The following is a 20,170-nucleotide window of genomic DNA, read 5'->3' as shown; positions in this document are numbered from 1 at the left end:
GTTTCTAGCACCGGGTCTTGACACTCCTCCTGTACTTCCTCACAGACAGAGTAGATAACCTGGTCCTCTCATGACTTCCTCCTCCTGTACTTCCTCATAGACAGAGTAGATAGCCTGGTCCTCTCATGACTTCCTCCTCCTGTACTTCCTCACAAACAGAGTAGATAGCCTGGTTCTCTCATGACTTCCTCCTCCTGTACTTCCTCACAGACAGAGTAGATAGCCTGGTCCTCTCATGACTTCCTCCTCCTGTACTTCCTCACAGACAGAGTAGATAGCCTGGTCCTCTCATGACTTCCTGCTCCTGTACTTCCTCACAGACAGAGTAGATAGTCTGGTCCTCTCATGACTTCCTCCTCCTGTACTTCCTCACAGACAGAGTAGATAGCCTGGTCCTCTCATGACTTCCTCCTCCTGTACTTCCTCACAGACAGAGTAGATAGCCTGGTTCTCTCATGAATTCCTCCTCCTGTACTTCCTCAGGATTCCATCCACACCTCTGACTCATACTCCCACTAACACACTCATTACCATATCACGGCAGCAGAGAAACACAGATATTTGCATTCATGTACCAGCATCTCACACATACAGTACACTTATTAAGCAGGAACAGATGCTGAAGTTATATTCTCTCTCTCTCTCTCTCTCTCTCTCTCTCTCTCTCTCTCTGTCTCTGTCTCTGTGTCTCTCTCTGTCTCTCTCTGTCTCTCTCTGTCTCTCTCTCTGTCTCTCTCTCTCTCTTTCTCTCCCTCTGTCTCTCTCTCTCAGCATACTACCCTGCATCCCACTGCTGGCTCACCTCTGAAGCTAATCAGGGTTGGTGCTGGTCGGTGCTGCTGGAAGTGGTGTTGGAGGGCCAGTAGGAGGCACTATTTCCTCTGGTCAAAAAAATATCCCAATGCCCTCGGGCAGTGATTGGGGACATTGCCCTGTGTAGGGTGATGTCTTTCGGAGGGTACGTTAAACAGGTTTCCTGACTCTCTGTGGTCACTCAAGATCACATGGCAGTTATCATAAGAGTAGGGGTGTTAACCCCGGTGTCCTGGCTACATTCTTAATCTGGCCCTCATACCATCATGTTCACCTAATAATCCCCAGCTTCTAATTGGCTCATTCCTCGGTGCTGCTGTTTAAAAACCACACACACACACACACACACACACACACACACACACACACACACACACACACACACACACACCACACACCACACACCACACACACACACACACACACACACACACACACAGACAACCCTATTCTTTAGTTGTGTGTAGCAGAATGCGGCTGGCAGACACATGCCCACTGAGCCAGAGAGAGACTGTCTTTTTATAGCTGCACATTATGGATTTTCCTTCAGTCACAGAGAGCTCAGGGCCTGGCCCAGCCTGGCACACACACCCACACACCCACACCCACACCCACACACACACACACACACACACACACACACACACACACACACACACACACACACACACACACACACACACACACACACACACACACACCCACACACACACATGTACAGTACAGCCCTGTATGGTGAAAGATTCCTTCTAATTCCTCCTGTGTGTCCCTGCTTCCTTCCCTCCTTCCCTCCTTCCCTCCTTCCTCCTTCTCTTTATACCTCTTTTTGAGTTAACACTGGTCTATTCCCCCTAGTCTTCTCTTTTTGAGTTAACACTGGGCTATTCCCCCTAGTCTTCTCTTTTTGAGTTAACACTGGGCTATTCCCCCTAGTCTTCTCTTTTTGAGTTAACACTGGTCTATTCCCCCTAGTCTTCTCTTTTTGAGTTAACACTGGGCTATTCCCCCTAGTCTTCTCTTTTTGAGTTAACACTGGGCTATTCCCCCTAGTCTTCTCTTTTTGAGTTAACACTGGGCTATTCCCCCTTGTCTTCTCTTTTTGAGTTAACACTGGGCTATTTACCTTGTCTTCTCTTTTTGAGTTAACACTGGGATATTCCCCCTAGTTTTCTCTTTTTGAGTTAACACTGGGCTATTCCCCCTAGTCTTCTCTTTTGAGTTAACACTGGGCTATTTACCTTGTCTTCTCTTTTTGAGTTAACACTGGGCTATTTATCTTGTCTTCTCTTTTTGAGTTAACACTGGGCTATTTACCTTGTCTTCTCTTTTTGAGTTAACACTGGGCTATTTACCTTGTCTTCTCTTTTTGAGTTAACACTGGGCTATTCCCTCTAGTCTTCTCTTTTTGAGTTAACACTGGGCTATTCCCCCTAGTCTTCCCTTTTTGAGTTAACACTGGGCTATTCCCCCTAGTCTTCCCTTTTTGAGTTAACACTGGGCTATTTACCTTGTCTTCTCTTTTTGAGTTAACACTGGGCTATTTACCTTGTCTTCTCTTTTTGAGTTAACACTGGGCTATTTACCTTGTCTTCTCTTTTTGAGTTGCATTTTTTTTAATACATTTAACCTTTATTTAACTAGGCATTGAATTGAATTTGATTTATTTAGAGGATATCACTTATCACCAAGAGGATATCACTTATCACCCAGAGGATATCACTTATCACCCAGAGGATATCACTTATCACCCAGAGGATATCACGTATCACCCAGAGGATATCACTTATCACCCAGCGGATATCACTTATCACCCAGCGAAGTGGTCCTCGATGGTAAAAACAACAACACATAATGATTCAAAGACAAGACAAAATTACAAACAACCATAAATACATTTATATTGACATCCTAAAAAGTGGCACTATTCGCTGCAATTCTCCCGAACCTTAAAAAAATCAACCATATTAATTTCACAATAAAACAACCTATTAATTGCACATCATACCGATCCTTCAAATCAATAACATGACTTCCTCTCTGATTGAAACAGTCAAACAAGTCATTTCCTGTGCCCACTGCTGATACATCGACTAGCTATTCTAGATTGAACTCATCTTGTCTGCTTGTGTCCAGCATCCCGATGTTTGACAACACATTTAAACACGTTGCAAACAAGCAAAGTTTTACTTTGAGACTTTACAGCTTCATCACATGACAAGGGGTTGATAGGTCGACACTTTATGTGAACAAAACAAATCACAAATGTCACAAGCCACCGCTTTTGAATTCTTCCTTACGGTCTTACCACAGTTTGGGCATAGTTGTTTAGCGTGTGGTGTTTGGGCCAGGACAGGGTGTGTGTCTACGTATATGTGTGTGTGTGTGTGTGTGTGTGTGTGTGTGTGTGTGTGTGTGTGTGTGTGTGTGTGTGTGTGTGTGTGTGTGTGTGTGGGGGGGGGGGGGGGGGGGGCCACAGAGCAGAGCAGCAGGCTGAAGCTAAACAGAGTTTCCTGTGTACCTTCCCCGAGCAGCTCAGCTGTTCCCATAGGAAAGGTGATATCAGGTGCCGGTAAAGTTGCTGATGGCCGAAGTTCACAATATGAAAGGGAAGATTTCCATCCACGTCTTCCGGTGTCGGTGGAACGGCAGTTTGGGATCAGCGCCATGTTTGAATTGTAGAATAAATCAGAAAAGCCAAAACCAGAACTTCTGGCTAGAGAAATAATATATATATACAATATATACAAACAATACCGATATACAAACAAACAATTTTCTCACGATCACGTATATCCTACTAACAGAATATTAAAAACTGTAATGTCTTATGTTTCACCGTGTCGCGATACATTCAGCTCCTCAACCAGTAGTCATGTTTCTTGGCCCAAGAATGCACTAGGTGTCCCTGCAAATCAATTTCCAAATCAGAGCATACCAATAGTGCACTCTCGTTGACAGTCAGTTAAGAACAAATTCTTATTTACAATGACGGCCTACCCCGGCCAAATCCGGACGATGCTGGGCCAATTGTGCGCCGCCTTATGGGACTCCCAATCACGTTCGGATGTGATACAGCCTGGATTCGAACCAGGGACTGTAGACCGCTGCTCCACTCGGGAGGCCAAAACACTTGGTCATTTCTCCACTAGTCTTCTCTCTTTGAGTTCAGCTGTAGGTCTGTTGCCCAAAATGCTTTTCCATCCCTCCCTGCATCCCTCTCTCTCCTCCCCCTTCGTTCTCATCCCCTACTCTCCCTCATCCCCCAATGCTTTTCCATCCCTCCATGCATCCCTCTCTCTCCTCCCCCTTCGTTCTCATCCCCCAATGCTTTTCCATCCCTCCCTGCACCCCTCTCTCCCCTCCCCCTTCGTTCCCATCCCCTACTCTCCCTCATCCCCCAATCTTCCCTCTCTCCCTATTCTCTTCTTCTTACGCATCCCTCTCTCCTCACTCATAACCTCCTCCTCTCCCTCCCTTCCCCCTTTCCTCCCTCTCCCTTTCCTCCTCCCTCCCCCCATCCTGCTCCCCATCCCTCTCCCCCTCCTCCCTCCCCTTCCCTCCCTCCCCCTCTCCCCTCGGCTATCAGCAGGCTCTGAGGACTATGTTAAATCCCAGTGTTGTGTAGAGAGTAACAGATGAGGTCTGGCCTGCTCTGCTGCTCTGCTGCTCTGAGCTCTGGGGATACCTGATTGATTCTGCCCAACTAACCATCACCGCCCCCCAGCCTCAGTCCCATAACACACTGATGGAAATACACACACATACATACAAAGAAAGAAAGGACTTCACAGGCAGTTAACTTTACAACACCAGCTTTTTCTCTGTGTTGTTTCTCTACACAGTACAATGTGTATCCCTTAAAGCTACTGCGGTGGCATGGGGTGTATGTGTGTGTGTGTGTGTGTGTGTGTGTGTGTGTGTGTGTGTGTGTGTGTGTGTGTGTGTGTGTGTGTGTGTGTGTGTGTGTGTGTGTGTGTGTGTGTGTGTGTGTGTGTGTGTGTGTGTGTGTGTGTGTGTGTGTGTGTCTGCGTGTGTGTATGTCTTCTTGTCGAGGAGGGAGGATGGGAAATTGTCTGACATTGAGTGAGCGGCAGGTGACACACCGTTCAAGGCTTTAGCTGTAACCATGTTGTGCTGCTGCCATGTTGTTGACATGTTGTGTTGTCATGTTGTGATGCTGCCATGTTGTTGACATGTTGTGTTGCTACTGTGTTGTTGACATGTTGTGTTGCTGCCATGTTGTTGTCATGTTGTGTTGCTGCCATGTTGTTGTCATGTTGTGTTGCTACTGTGTTGTTGACATGTTGTGTTGCTGCCATGTTGTTGTCATGTTGTGTTGCTGCCATGTTGTTGACATGTTGTGTTGCTACCATGTTGTTGACATGTTGTGTTGCTGCCGTGTTGATGACATGTTGTGTTGCTACTGTGTTGTTGACATGTTGTGTTGCTACCATGTTGATGACATGTTGTGTTGCTGCCGTGTTGATGACATGTTGTGTTGCTACTGTGTTGTTGACATGTTGTGTTGCTACCGTGTTGATGACATGTTGTGTTGCTACTGTGTTGTTGACATGTTGTGTTGCTGCCGTGTTGATGACATGTTGTGTTGCTACTGTGTTGTTGACATGTTGTGTTGCTACCATGTTGTTGACATGTTGTGTTGCTGCCGTGTTGATGACATGTTGTGTTGCTACTGTGTTGTTGACATGTTGTGTTGCTACCATGTTGATGACATGTTGTGTTGCTACTGTGTTGTTGACATGTTGTGTTGCTACCATGTTGATGACATGTTGTGTTGCTACCGTGTTGATGACATGTTGTGTTGCTACTGTGTTGTTGACATGTTGTGTTGCTACCATGTTGATGACATGTTGTGTTGCTGCCGTGTTGATGACATGTTGTGTTGCTACTGTGTTGTTGACATGTTGTGTTGCTACCATGTTGATGACATGTTGTGTTGCTACTGTGTTGTTGACATGTTGTGTTGCTACCATGTTGATGACATGTTGTGTTGCTACTGTGTTGTTGACATGTTGTGTTGCTACCATGTTGATGACATGTTGTGTTGCTACTGTGTTGTTGACATGTTGTGTTGCTACTGTGTTGTTGACATGTTGTGTTGCTACCATGTTGATGACATGTTGTGTTGCTACTGTGTTGTTGACATGTTGTGTTGCTACCATGTTGATGACATGTTGTGTTGCTGCCGTGTTGATGACATGTTGTGTTGCTACTGTGTTGTTGACATGTTGTGTTGCTACCATGTTGATGACATGTTGTGTTGCTACTGTGTTGTTGACATGTTGTGTTGCTACCATGTTGATGACATGTTGTGTTGCTACCGTGTTGATGACATGTTGTGTTGCTACTGTGTTGTTGACATGTTGTGTTGCTACCATGTTGATGACATGTTGTGTTGCTGCCGTGTTGATGACATGTTGTGTTGCTACTGTGTTGTTGACATGTTGTGTTGCTACCGTGTTGATGACATGTTGTGTTGCTACTGTGTTGTTGACATGTTGTGTTGCTGCCGTGTTGATGACATGTTGTGTTGCTACTGTGTTGTTGACATGTTGTGTTGCTGCCGTGTTGATGACATGTTGTGTTGCTACTGTGTTGTTGACATGTTGTGTTGCTACCGTGTTGATGACATGTTGTGTTGCTACCATGTTGTTGACATGTTGTGTTGCTGCCGTGTTGATGACATGTTGTGTTGCTACTGTGTTGTTGACATGTTGTGTTGCTACCATGTTGATGACATGTTGTGTTGCTGCCGTGTTGATGACATGTTGTGTTGCTACTGTGTTGTTGACATGTTGTGTTGCTACTGTGTTGTTGACATGTTGTGTTGCTACCGTGTTGTTGACATGTTGTGTTGCTGCCGTGTTGATGACATGTTGTGTTGCTACCGTGTTGATGACATGTTGTATTGCTGCCATGTTGATGACATGTTGTGTTGCTACCATGTTGTTGTCATGTTGTGCTGCTGCCATGTGCTGCTACCATGTTGTTGACATGTTGTGTTGCTACCATGTTGTTGTCAGGTTGTGTTATTGTCATGTTATGTTACTAACATGTTGTTGACATGTTGTGTTGCTACCATGTTGTTGTCATGTTGTGCTGCTGCCATGTTGTGTTGTCATGTTGTGCTTTTGTCCTATACTTTTATTGAATTTATTTTTATTTTTAATCCCAGCCTCCGTCCCCCGCAGGAGGCCTTTAGCTTTTTGGTAGGCCGTCATTGTAAATAAGAATTTGTTCTTAACTGACTTGCCTCGTTAAATAAAGGTTAAATAAAGGTTAAATAAAGGTTGAATAAAGGTTAAGAAAAACATAACAGACGTTGATGTCACTCAGCTCCCTCTGTGATGTCAGAGCAGGTTTTAACCTCGTTCTCTCTCCTCTATCTCTTCTCTCTGGTCCGCAGAGGACACAGTGATATTATTCTCACAACCATCATACTTTACCATACATTCAGAATGACTTTAAGGAAGGGCTGTGTCCCAAATGGCCCCGTATTCCCTGTATAGTGGTTCCCTGCCTAGGGGCCCTAGTGAAAATTAGTGCACTATACAGGGACATAGCCTGAGGAGGCGATAGCTGGACATTTGTCACTCTCAGAACCAGTCTATTTTAAGCTCAAACAGAAAGAGCCAGAGACTAAAATAACTGTGAGGTTTGACAACGAGAGAGAGACAGAACCACCCTGGAGAAAGCAGGCCATCCTAACACAGGATTAAATGATAACTCACACAGAGAGGAGAGAGAGAGAGAGAGAGAGAGAGAGATAGAGAGGACAGAGAGAGAGAGAGAGAGAGAGACAGAGAGAGAGAGAGAGAGACAGAGAGAGAGAGAGAGAGAGAGAGAGAGAGAGAGAGAGAGAGAGAGAGAGAGACAGAGAGACACAGAGAGAGAGAGAGAGAGAGAGACAGAGACAGAGACAGAGAGACAGAGAGAGAGAGAGAGAGAGAGAGAGAGAGAGAGAGAGAGAGAGAGAGAGAGAGAGAGAGAGAGAGAGAGAGAGTTAGTTCAGAGTAGAGGATGAGACACTCTGTGAGGGATATCTGCAATGGTTCATTATTCCCTGAGCTCTGTAGTCAAGAGGATGAGACAATCTGTGTGGGATAGCTTCAATGGTTCATTCTTCCCTGAGCTCTGTAGTCTAGAGCCCTCCAACTCAATTCTGAACCTCCAAGCCAGTTCCATTGTTTTTTATTATTATTCCCCTCTAATTAGGGACTGATTTAGACCTGGGACACCAGGTTCCCCTCTAATCAGGGACTGATTTAGACCTGGGACATCAGGTTCCCCTCTAATCAGGGACTGATTTAGACTTGGGACATCAGATTCCCCTCTAATCAGGGACTGATTTTGACCTGGGACACCAGGTTCCCCTCTAATCAGGGACTGATTTAGACCTGGGACACTAGGTTCCCCTCTAATCAGGGACTGATTTAGACTTGGGACATCAGATTCCCCTCTAATCAGGGACTGATTTAGACCTGGGACACCAGGTTCCCCTCTAATCAGGGGTTGATTTAGACCTGGGACACCAGGTTCCCCTCTAATCAGGGACTGATTTAGACCTGGGACACCAGGTTCCCCTCTAATCAGGGACTGATTTAGACCTGGGACACCAGGTTCCCCTCTAATCAGGGACTGATTTAGACCTGGGACACCAGGTCCCCCTCTAATCAGGGACTGATTTAGACCTGGGACACCAGGTTCCCCTCTAATCAGGGACTGATTTAGACCTGGGACATCAGGTTCCCCTCTAATCAGGGACTGATTTAGACCTGGGACACCAGGTTCCCCTCTAATCAGGGACTGATTTAGACCTGGGACACCAGGTTCCCCTCTAATCAGGGACTGATTTAGACCTGGGACACTAGGTTCCCCTCTAATCAGGGACTGATTTAGACCTGGGACACCAGGTTCCCCTCTAATCAGGGACTGATTTAGACTGGGGACATCAGGTTCCCCTCTAATCAGGGACTGATTTAGACCTGGGACACCAGGTTCCCCTCTAATCAGGGACTGATTTAGACCTGGGACACCAGGTTCCCCTCTAATCAGGGACTGATTTAGACCTGGGACACCAGGTTCCCCTCTAATCAGGGACTGATTTAGACCTGGGACACCAGGTTCCCCTCTAATCAGGGGCTGATTTAGACCTGGGACACCAGGTTCCCCTCTAATCAGGGACTGATTTAGACCTGGGACACCAGGTTCCCCTCTAATCAGGGGCTGATTTAGACCTGGGACACCAGGTTCCCCTCTAATCAGGGACTGATTTAGACCTGGGACATCAGGTGGGTGCAATTAATGATCAGGCAGAACAGAAAACCAGCTGGTTTCGGACCTGACAGGGTCAGAGTTGAATACCCCTGGTCTAGAGAATGACAGAAATACAATTGTTAGATTTGACATTCTAATTTGAATCATTATTCTGTGTCTTTGTCCTTTGTTGTAAAACTGTTTCCATGGCTACACACCTCCTCTGAGCTTTGATAGGAGATCAAGCGGACACATGGGATGGATCACAGGGACACCATAGGGCAGATCTGTGCCTCGTCTGGTCCATACAGAAAACTGTTAGGCTCCGGCTAGTCCTATAAACACACCACCCTTTTTGCTCTTTCCTGTCTGAACAACTAATAATATGAGTATCAACATTACAGACATGATAAACTGATAAACTAAAAAACAATTTGAAAATAAATATTGTTGATCGGTTAATGATAAAAGGCCATATTTTCTCTCAAGTCACAAAGGGCCTTGTTCACCTCTCATAATGTTGTTACAATTCAAATTGATTGGTTGTTTTGTCACTCTGCTAAAATGGCCCCCGGTCCCCGGTCCCCCCCCCCACACCACTCTATGTTCTCTCTAAATGAAAATTGTTTCTCAAAACAAGAACAGGTCACGGTACATGAACGCCGCGGTTGTCACATCTTAAATTGGTCATTTTAATCAGTCGTCCCAAATGACACCCTATTCCCTAGTTAGTGCACTACTATAGCACCCTATTCCCTAGTTAGTGCACTACTATAGTACCCTATTCCCTAGTTAGTGCACTACTATAACACCCTATTCGCTAGTTAGTGCACTACTATAGCACCCTATTCCCTAGTTAGTGCACTACTATAGCACCCTATTCCCTAGTTAGTGCACTATTTTTTGTTCAGGGCCCACAGGGTTCTGGTCAAAACTAGTGCACTATGTAGGGAATAGTGCTGCATTTCAGACGCTGTCTTAACAGCCTACATTTGTCACAGTGCTCAGGCAGAGGCCTTGATTATGCCACTGTTGACCTCCTACTTTGTACCACGACTAATGTCGGGCAACATGTCATGGTGGCAAAAGCCTGCCCTTCTATTGTAATTACAACAAGCACTGACATGTGAAGAGGAACAACAACCTTGAAGAATAACGATGTACCGTAATTGCACAAGACCTCTGTAATTTCCCCCCTAAATGGATTTGTGTATCATTACATTATGCCTGACTACCGAGCATAGAGGGAAAATATTATTCCTTTATTCCCACCCCCACAAAATTACATCCCACAGACAAACATACATGTATAATTCATGATCATCCACCATGGACCACTACTGACCAGAGTTAATATCCACCATGGACCACTACTGACCAGAGTTAACATCCACCATGGACCACTACTGACCAGAGTTAATACCCACCATGGACCACTACTGACCAGAGTTAATATCCACCATGGACCACTACTGACCAGAGTTAATACCCACCATGGACCACTACTGACCAGAGTTAATATCCACCATGGACCACTACTGACCAGAGTTAACATCCACCATGGACCACTACTGACCAGAGTTAATATCCACCATGGACCACTACTGACCAGAGTTAATATCCACCATGGACCACTACTGACCAGAATTAACATCCACCATGGACCACTACTGACCAGAGTTAATACCCACCATGGACCACTACTGACCAGAGTTAATATCCACCATGGACCACTACTGACCAGAGTTAATATCCACCATGAACCACTACTGACCAGAGTTAATATCCACCATGGACCACTACTGACCAGAGTTAACATCCACCATGGACCACTACTGACCAGAGTTAATACCCACCATGGACCACTACTGACCAGAGTTAATACCCACCATGGACCACTACTGACCAGAGTTAATATCCACCATGGACCACTACTGACCAGAGTTAATATCCACCATGGACCACTACTGACCAGAGTTAATATCCACCATGAACCACTACTGACCAGAGTTAATATCCACCATGGACCACTACTGACCAGAGTTAATACCCACCATGGACCACTACTGACCAGAGTTAATATCCACCATGGACCACTACTGACCAGAGTTAATACCCACCATGGACCACTACTGACCAGAGTTAATACCCACCATGGACCACTACTGACCAGAGTTAATATCCACCATGGACCACTACTGACCAGAGTTAATACCCACCATGGACCACTACTGACCAGAGTTAATATCCACCATGGACCACTACTGACCAGAGTTAATACCCACCATGGACCACTACTGACCAGAGTTAATATCCACCATGGACCACTACTGACCAGAGTTAATACCCACCATGGACCACTACTGACCAGAGTTAATACCCACCATGGACCACTACTGACCAGAGTTAATATCCACCATGGACCACTACTGACCAGAGTTAATATCCACCATGGACCACTACTGACCAGAGTTAATATCCACCATGGACCACTACTGACCAGAGTTAATATCCACCATGGACCACTACTGACCAGAGTTAATATCCACCATGGACCACTACTGACCAGAGTTAATATCCACCATGGACCACTACTGACCAGAGTTAATATCCACCATGGACCACTACTGACCAGAATTAACATCCACCATGGACCACTACTGACCAGAGTTAATACCCACCATGGACCACTACTGACCAGAGTTAATATCCACCATGGACCACTACTGACCAGAGTTAATATCCACCATGGACCACTACTGACCAGAGTTAATATCCACCATGAACCACTACTGACCAGAGTTAATATCCACCATGGACCACTACTGACCAGAGTTAATACCCACCATGGACCACTACTGACCAGAGTTAATATCCACCATGGACCACTACTGACCAGAGTTAATACCCACCATGGACCACTATTGACCAGAGTTAATACCCACCATGGACCACTACTGACCAGAGTTAATATCCACCATGGACCACTACTGACCAGAGTTAATACCCACCATGGACCACTACTGACCAGAGTTAATATCCACCATGGACCACTACTGACCAGAGTTAATACCCACCATGGACCACTACTGACCAGAGTTAATATCCACCATGGACCACTACTGACCAGAGTTAATACCCACCATGGACCACTACTGACCAGAGTTAATACCCACCATGGACCACTACTGACCAGAGTTAATATCCACCATGGACCACTACTGACCAGAGTTAATATCCACCATGGACCACTACTGACCAGAGTTAATATCCACCATGGACCACTACTGACCAGAGTTAATATCCACCATGGACCACTACTGACCAGAGTTAATATCCACCATGGACCACTACTGACCAGAGTTAATATCCACCATGGACCACTACTGACCAGAGTTAATATCCACCATGGACCACTACTGACCAGAGTTAATATCCACCATGGACCCCTACTGACCAGAGTTAATATCCACCATGGACCACTACTGACCAGAGTTAATACCCACCATGGACCACTACTGACCAGAGTTAATATCCACCATGGACCACTACTGACCAGAGTTAATACCCACCATGGACCACTACTGACCAGAGTTAATATCCACCATGGACCACTACTGACCAGAGTTAATATCCACCATGGACCACTACTGACCAGAGTTAATACCCACCATGGACCACTACTGACCAGAGTTAATATCCACCATGGACCACTACTGACCAGAGTTAATATCCACCATGGACCACTACTGACCAGAGTTAATATCCACCATGGACCACTACTGACCAGAGTTAATACCCACCATGGACCACTACTGACCAGAGTTAATACCCACCATGGACCACTACTGACCAGAGTTAATATCCACCATGGACCACTACTGACCAGAGTTAATATCCACCATGGACCACTACTGAACAGAGTTAATACCCACCATGAACCACTACTGACCAGAGTTAATACCCACCATGGACCACTACTGACCAGAGTTAATACCCACCATGAACCACTACTGACCAGAGTTAATACCCACCATGGACCACTACTGACCAGAGTTAATACCCACAATGGACCACTACTGACCAGAGTTAATATCCACCATGGACCACTACTGACCAGAGTTAATATCCACCATGGACCACTACTGACCAGAGTTAATATCCACCATGGACCACTACTGACCAGAGTTAATACCCACCATGAACCACTACTGACCAGAGTTAATACCCACCATGGACCACTACTGACCAGAGTTAATATCCACCATGGACCACTACTGACCAGAGTTAATATCCACCATGGACCACTACTGACCAGAGTTAATACCCACCATGGACCACTACTGACCAGAGTTAATACCCACCATGGACCACTACTGACCAGAGTTAATATCCACCATGGACCACTACTGACCAGAGTTAATATCCACCATGGACCACTACTGACCAGAGTTAATATCCACCATGGACCACTACTGACCAGAGTTAATACCCACCATGGACCACTACTGACCAGAGTTAATATCCACCATGGACCACTACTGACCAGAGTTAATATCCACCATGGACCACTACTGACCAGAGTTAATTCCCACCATGGACCACTACTGACCAGAGTTAATACCCACCATGGACCACTACTGACCAGAGTTAATACCCACCATGGACCCCTACTGACCAGAGTTAATATCCACCATGGACCACTACTGACCAGAGTTAATACCCACCATGGACCACTACTGACCAGAGTTAATATCCACCATGGACCCCTACTGACCAGAGTTAATATCCACCATGGACCACTACTGACCAGAGTTAATACCCACCATGGACCACTACTGACCAGAGTTAATATCCACCATGGACCACTACTGACCAGAGTTAATATCCACCATGGACCACTTCTGACCAGAGTTAATATCCACCATGGACCACTACTGACCAGAGTTAATATCCACCATGGACCACTACTGACCAGAGTTAATATCCACCATGGACCACTACTGACCAGAGTTAATACCCACCATGGACCACTACTGACCAGAGTTAATATCCACCATGGACCACTACTGACCAGAGTTAATATCCACCATGGACCACTTCTGACCAGAGTTAATATCCACCATGGACCACTACTGACCAGAGTTAATATCCACCATGGACCACTACTGACCAGAGTTAATATCCACCATGGACCAATACTGACCAGAGTTAATATCCACCATGGACCACTACTGACCAGAGTCAACATCCACCATGAACCACTACTGACCAGAGTTAATATCCACCATGGACCACTACTGACCAGAGTTAATATCCACCATGGACCACTACTGACCAGAGTTAACATCCACCATGGACCACTACTGACCAGAGTTAATATCCACCATGGACCACTACTGACCAGAGTTAACATCCACCATGAACCACTACTGACCAGAGTTAATATCCACCATGGACCACTACTGACCAGAGTTAACATCCACCATGGACCACTACTGACCAGAGTTAATATCCACCATGGACCACTACTGACCAGAGTTAATATCCACCATGGACCACTACTAACCAGAGTTAATATCCACCATGGACCACTACTGACCAGAGTTAATATCCACCATGGACCCCTACTGACCAGAGTTAATATCCACCATGGACCACTACTGACCAGAGTTATATCCATCATGGACCACCACTGACCAGAGTTAACATCCACCACGGACCACTACTGACCAGAGTTAACATCCACCATGAACCACTACTGACCAGAGTTAATATCCACCATGGACCACTACTGACCAGAGTTAACATCCACCATGGACCACTACTGACCAGAGTTAATATCCACCATGGACCACTACTGACCAGAGTTAATATCCACCATGGACCACTACTGACCAGAGTTAACATCCACCATGGACCACTACTGACCAGAGTTAACATCCACCATGGACCACTGTGTCTGTGTGTGTGTGTGCGTCTGTGTCTGTGTGTGTATGTGTGTGCGTCTGTGTGTGCGTCTGTGTCTGTGTCTGTGTGTGTATGTGTGTGTGTGTGTGTGTGTGTGTGTGTGTGTGTGTGTGTGTGTGTGTGTGTGTGTGTGTGTGTGTGTGTGTGTGTGTGTGTGTGTGTGTGTGTGTGTGTGTGTGTGTGTGTGTGTGTGTGTGTGTGTGTGTGTGAACAGTAAAGGTTAGGGGAGGACAGGGTGAGAGGTGATGTCGCTGCATGAAAGGGTTGATCCTTGACATTCCACTCTGTAGATGTCCTAGTGAACTCTGAACTCTGAACTCTAGTTGTACTCAGGTTTGTCTCTGGTGGGGAGACAGGGTAGCCTGGTCACAGATCTGTTTCTACTCTCTTTCCAACTGTCGTCAAGACAGCACAAACATATTGGGGATCAGGCTAGGTTTAAGACACTCAGTGAATTTCAAGTGTCCTAATCAGCCAGGGTCAGGGATACTACAGGACGACTTGGATTTGACCTCTTAGTGACTCTGTGACTTCGGTTGAGCCTGTCTGTCTGTCTGTCTGTCTGTCTGTCTGTCTGTCTGTCTGTCTGTCTGTCTGTCTGTCTGTCTGTCTGTCTGTCTGTCTGTCTGTCTGTCTGTCTGTCTTTCTGTCTCTCTGTCTCTCTGTCTCTCTCTGTCTCTCTGTCTCTCTGTCTCTCTGTCTCTCTGTCTCTCTGTCTCTCTCTCTCTCTGTCTCTCTCTGTCTCTCTCTCTCTCTCTGTCTCTCTCTGTCTCTCTCTGTCTCTCTGTCTCTCTGTCTCTCTTTCTCTCTTTCTCTCTGTCTCTCTCTCTGTCTCTCTGTCTCTCTCTCTGTCTCTCTGTCTCTCTCTCTGTCTCTCTCTGTCTCTCTGTCTCTCTTTCTCTCTTTCTCTCTTTCTCTCTGTCTCTCTTTCTCTATGTCTCTCTCTCTGTCTCTCTGTCTCTCTCTCTGTCTCTCTGTCTCTCTGTCTCTCTCTCTCCCTCCTCCGCCCGGCAACTTGCCAGGAGAGACGACTCCCCGGCTAGTGGAGTTCCGTTCCGCAGCCCATCTCTCCTCCTACTTTTGTCCTAATCAATCCAATTATAGGATTACATCCTGGATTATTGACTGGTTCTCTGGAGTCAATTTTATTCAGATTAAATCCCCTATTACAAACTCCCTGCCAATGCAATTTACTGCCAGCCGGCCCAACCCAGAATCTGCTCAAGGTTTACTGTGGGTAAAGCCACCAATGCCTCTCCCAAATCCTCCACACGCTTTCCACAGCAGTAACACTCAGAGAGAGACAGAGAGTGAGAGAGAATGGAAATGATAAAACTTCAAGGTGTGACATTGAACTTCAATGTGATCAGATGCCATCTATCTACACAGATTAACAGATTAACAGATTAACAGATTAACAGTTCAGTAACAGTAAATAGCCCATCCAACTACCTCATCCCCATATTGTTATTTAATTTGTATTTATTTTTATTTATTTTTGCTCTTTTGCACCCCGGTATCTCTACTTGCACATCATCATCTGCACATCTACCACTCCAGTGTTAATGCTAAATGTAATTATTATGCCACCATGGCCTATTTATTGCCTTACCTCCCTAATCTTACTACATTAACACACTGTATGTAGATGTTTCTATGTGTAACTAACTCTGTGTTGTTGTTTTTGTCACACTGCTTTGCTTTATCTTGGCCAGGTCGCAGTTGTACATGAGAACTTGTTCTCAACTAGCCGACCTGGTTAAATAAAGGTGAAATAAAAAAATAAAAATAAAATAGACACATTCCAACTCTGTAATCAGATGCCATCTATCTACACAGATTTACAGACACATCCTGTAATCAGATGCCATCTATCTACACAGATTGACAGACACATCCTGTAATCAGATGCCATCTATCTACACAGATTGACAGACACATCCTGTAATCAGATGCCATCTATCTACACAGATTGACAGACACATCCTGTAATCAGATGCCATCTATCTACACAGATTGACAGACACATCCTGTAATCCTATGCCATCTATCTACACAGATTGACAGACACATCCTGTAATCAGATGCCATCTATCTACACAGATTGACAGACACATCCTGTAATCAGTTGCCATCTATCTACACAGATTGACAGACACATCCTGTAATCAGATGCCATCTGTCTACACAGATAGACAGACACATCCTGTAATCAGATGCCATCTATCTACACAGATAGACAGACACATTCCAACCCTGTAATCAGATGCCATCTATCTACACAGATTGACAGACACATCCTGTAATCAGATGCCATCTGTCTACACAGATAGACAGACACATCCTGTAATCAGATGCCATCTATCTACACAGATAGACAGACACATTCCAACCCTGTAATCAGATGCCATCTATCTACACAGATTGACAGACACATCATGTAATCAGATGCCATCTATCTACACAGATAGACAGACATATTCCAACCCTGTAATCAGATGCCATCTATCTACACAGATTGACAGACACATCCTGTAATCAGATGCCATCTATCTACACAGATAGACAGACATATTCCAACCCTGTAATCAGATGCCATTTGTCTACACAGATTGACAGACACATCCTGTAATCAGATGCCATCTATCTACACAGATTGACAGACACATTCTAACCCTGTAATCAGTTGCCATCTATCTACACAGATTGACAGACACATCATGTAATCAGTTGCCATCTATCTACACAGATTGACAGACACATCCTGTAATCACTTGCCATCTCTCTACACGGATTGACAGACACATCCTGTAATCAGATGCCATCTATCTACACAGATTGACAGACACATTCTAACCCTGTAATCAGATGCCATCTATCTACACAGATTGACAGACACATCCTGTAATCAGTTGCCATCTATCTACACATATTGACAGACATATTCCAACCCTGTCGTGGATGTGGGTGGGTTGGGGAAACAAAGGGGCAACATTGCATTTCAGAACCAATCCCAATGGACAAACGTGGCTGGAATAACGTACCAGAAACTGGTTGGAATAACGTACCAGAAACTGGTTGGAATAACGTACCAGAAACTGGTTGGAATAACGTACCAGAAACTGGTTGGAATAACGTACCAGAAATGGATTAGAATAACGTACCAGAAACTGGTTGGAATAATGTACCAGAAACTGGTTGGAATAACGTACCAGAAACTGGTTGGAATAACGTACCAGAACCTGGTTGGAATAACGTACCAGAAACTGGTTGGAATAACGTACCAGAAACTGGTTGGAATAACGTACCAGAAACTGGTTGGAATAATGTACCAGAAACTGGTTGGAATAACGTACCAGAAACTGGTTGGAATAACGTACCAGAACCTGGTTGGAATAACGTACCAGAAACTGGTTGGAATAACGTACCAGAACCTGGTTGGAATAACGCACCAGAACCTGGTTGGAATAACGCACCAGAACCTGGTTGGAATAACGTACCAGAAACTGGTTGGAATAACGTACCAGAATATGGCTGGAATAACGTACCAGAAACTGGTTGGAATAACGTACCAGAAACTGGTTGGAATAACGTACCAGAACCTGGTTGGAATAACGCACCAGAACCTGGTTGGAATAACGCACCAGAACCTGGTTGGAATAACGTACCAGAAACTGGTTGGAATAACGTACCAGAATATGGCTGGAATAATGTACCAGAACCTGGTTGGAATAACGTACCAGAACCTGGTTGGAATAACGTACCAGAACCTGGTTGGAATAATGTACCAGAACCTGGTTGGAATAACGCACCAGAACCTGGTTGGAATAACGTACCAGAACCTGGTTGGAATAACGTACCAGAACCTGGTTGGAATAACGTACCAGAACCTGGTTGGAATAACGTACCAGAAACTGGTTGGAATAACGCACCAGAACCTGGTTGGAATAACGTACCAGAACCTGGTTGGAATAACGTACCAGAACCTGGTTGGAATAACGTACCAGAACCTGGTTGGAATAACGTACAAGAGCCTGGTTGGAATAAGTCCATTATAACATGATCTCTGTTTGCCTGCTAGGAAATTCCAGTTTTCCAGAACCAATATTACGACGCTGAATGAACGGAAGAGGATACTAAAGAGCATAGCCCCTCTCTGTACCAACCCGCTCCCCTCCCTCCCCTAAACCAGGCTGTTGTAACTAAATGTCTAATTTTCTGAGCCCCCTGCAGTCTTTCAGCTGTGATGTATCGGGGTCCCGGTGGAGGGCTGTCAGAGCCAGCTGACAGCATTAAGCCCCAAGACAAATGGGACTGATTTAAAGCACACATGAGGTGTTACACTGTCAAACTTCAGGAAGACACCGCCAGCCTCCCAGATTAAGGAAGTTAAATGTTTCATAGTGCTATAATGCTAACGCTTTTGCAAGTGGGAAAAATTCTAAAGTTACTCAGAAAGGAACATATTTTTATTACATTTTACAACATATATATACAGTCCCTGTGAAAAGTGTTCAAACACCTTCCCTTTTTCCAAATTTATTTACATTACATCCTTATTCTAAATTTTTTTTTTTTTAAATCCTCAGCAATCTACACACATTACCCCATAATGACAAAGTGAAAACAGGTCTTTACAAATGTTTGCAAATGTATAAAAAACAGAAATACCTTATTTACATAAGAATTCAGACCCTTTGCTATAAGACTCGAAATTAAACTCAGGTGCATCCTGTTTCCATTGATCATCCTTGAGATGTTTCTACAACTTGGAGTCCACCTGTGGTAAATTCAATTGATTGGATATGATTTGGAAAGGCACACACTTGTCTATATAAGGTCCCACAGCTGATAGTGCATGTCAGAGCAAAAAACAAGCCATGAGGTCGAAGGAATTGTCCTTAGAGCTCCGAGACAGGATTGTGTCGAGGCACCGATCTGTGGCAGGGTACCAAAACATTTCTGCAGTATTGAAGGTCCCCAAGAAAACCGTGCCCTCCATCATTCTTAAATGGAAGAAGTTTGGAACCACCAAGACTCTTCCTATAGCTGGCCGCCCGGCCAACTGAGCAATCAGGGGAGAAGGACCTTGGTCAGAGAGGTGACCAAG

At 45.1% G+C, this 20,170-nt stretch overlaps 1 protein-coding gene across 1 annotated transcript in view; it reads left to right on the top strand.

Annotated features, from left to right (window-relative positions):
• Positions 1 to 19,123, top strand: part of LOC129866030 (small proline-rich protein 3-like) — a 22,915-nt gene extending 3,792 nt beyond the window's left edge. The window contains exon 2 of the mRNA XM_055939165.1: positions 18,756 to 19,123. Coding sequence (XP_055795140.1) covers positions 18,756 to 19,123 — 368 coding nt within the window. The remainder of the gene's footprint in view (positions 1 to 18,755) is intronic.
• Positions 19,124 to 20,170: the final 1,047 nt, after the last annotated feature.

This window comes from Salvelinus fontinalis, chromosome 11 (genome assembly GCF_029448725.1).
Source record: "Salvelinus fontinalis isolate EN_2023a chromosome 11, ASM2944872v1, whole genome shotgun sequence".
In the NCBI taxonomy this organism is placed as follows: Eukaryota; Metazoa; Chordata; class Actinopteri; order Salmoniformes; family Salmonidae; genus Salvelinus; species Salvelinus fontinalis.
The sequence above is the reverse complement of the archived record's forward strand: the minus strand, read 5'-3'. Positions and strand labels throughout refer to the sequence as shown.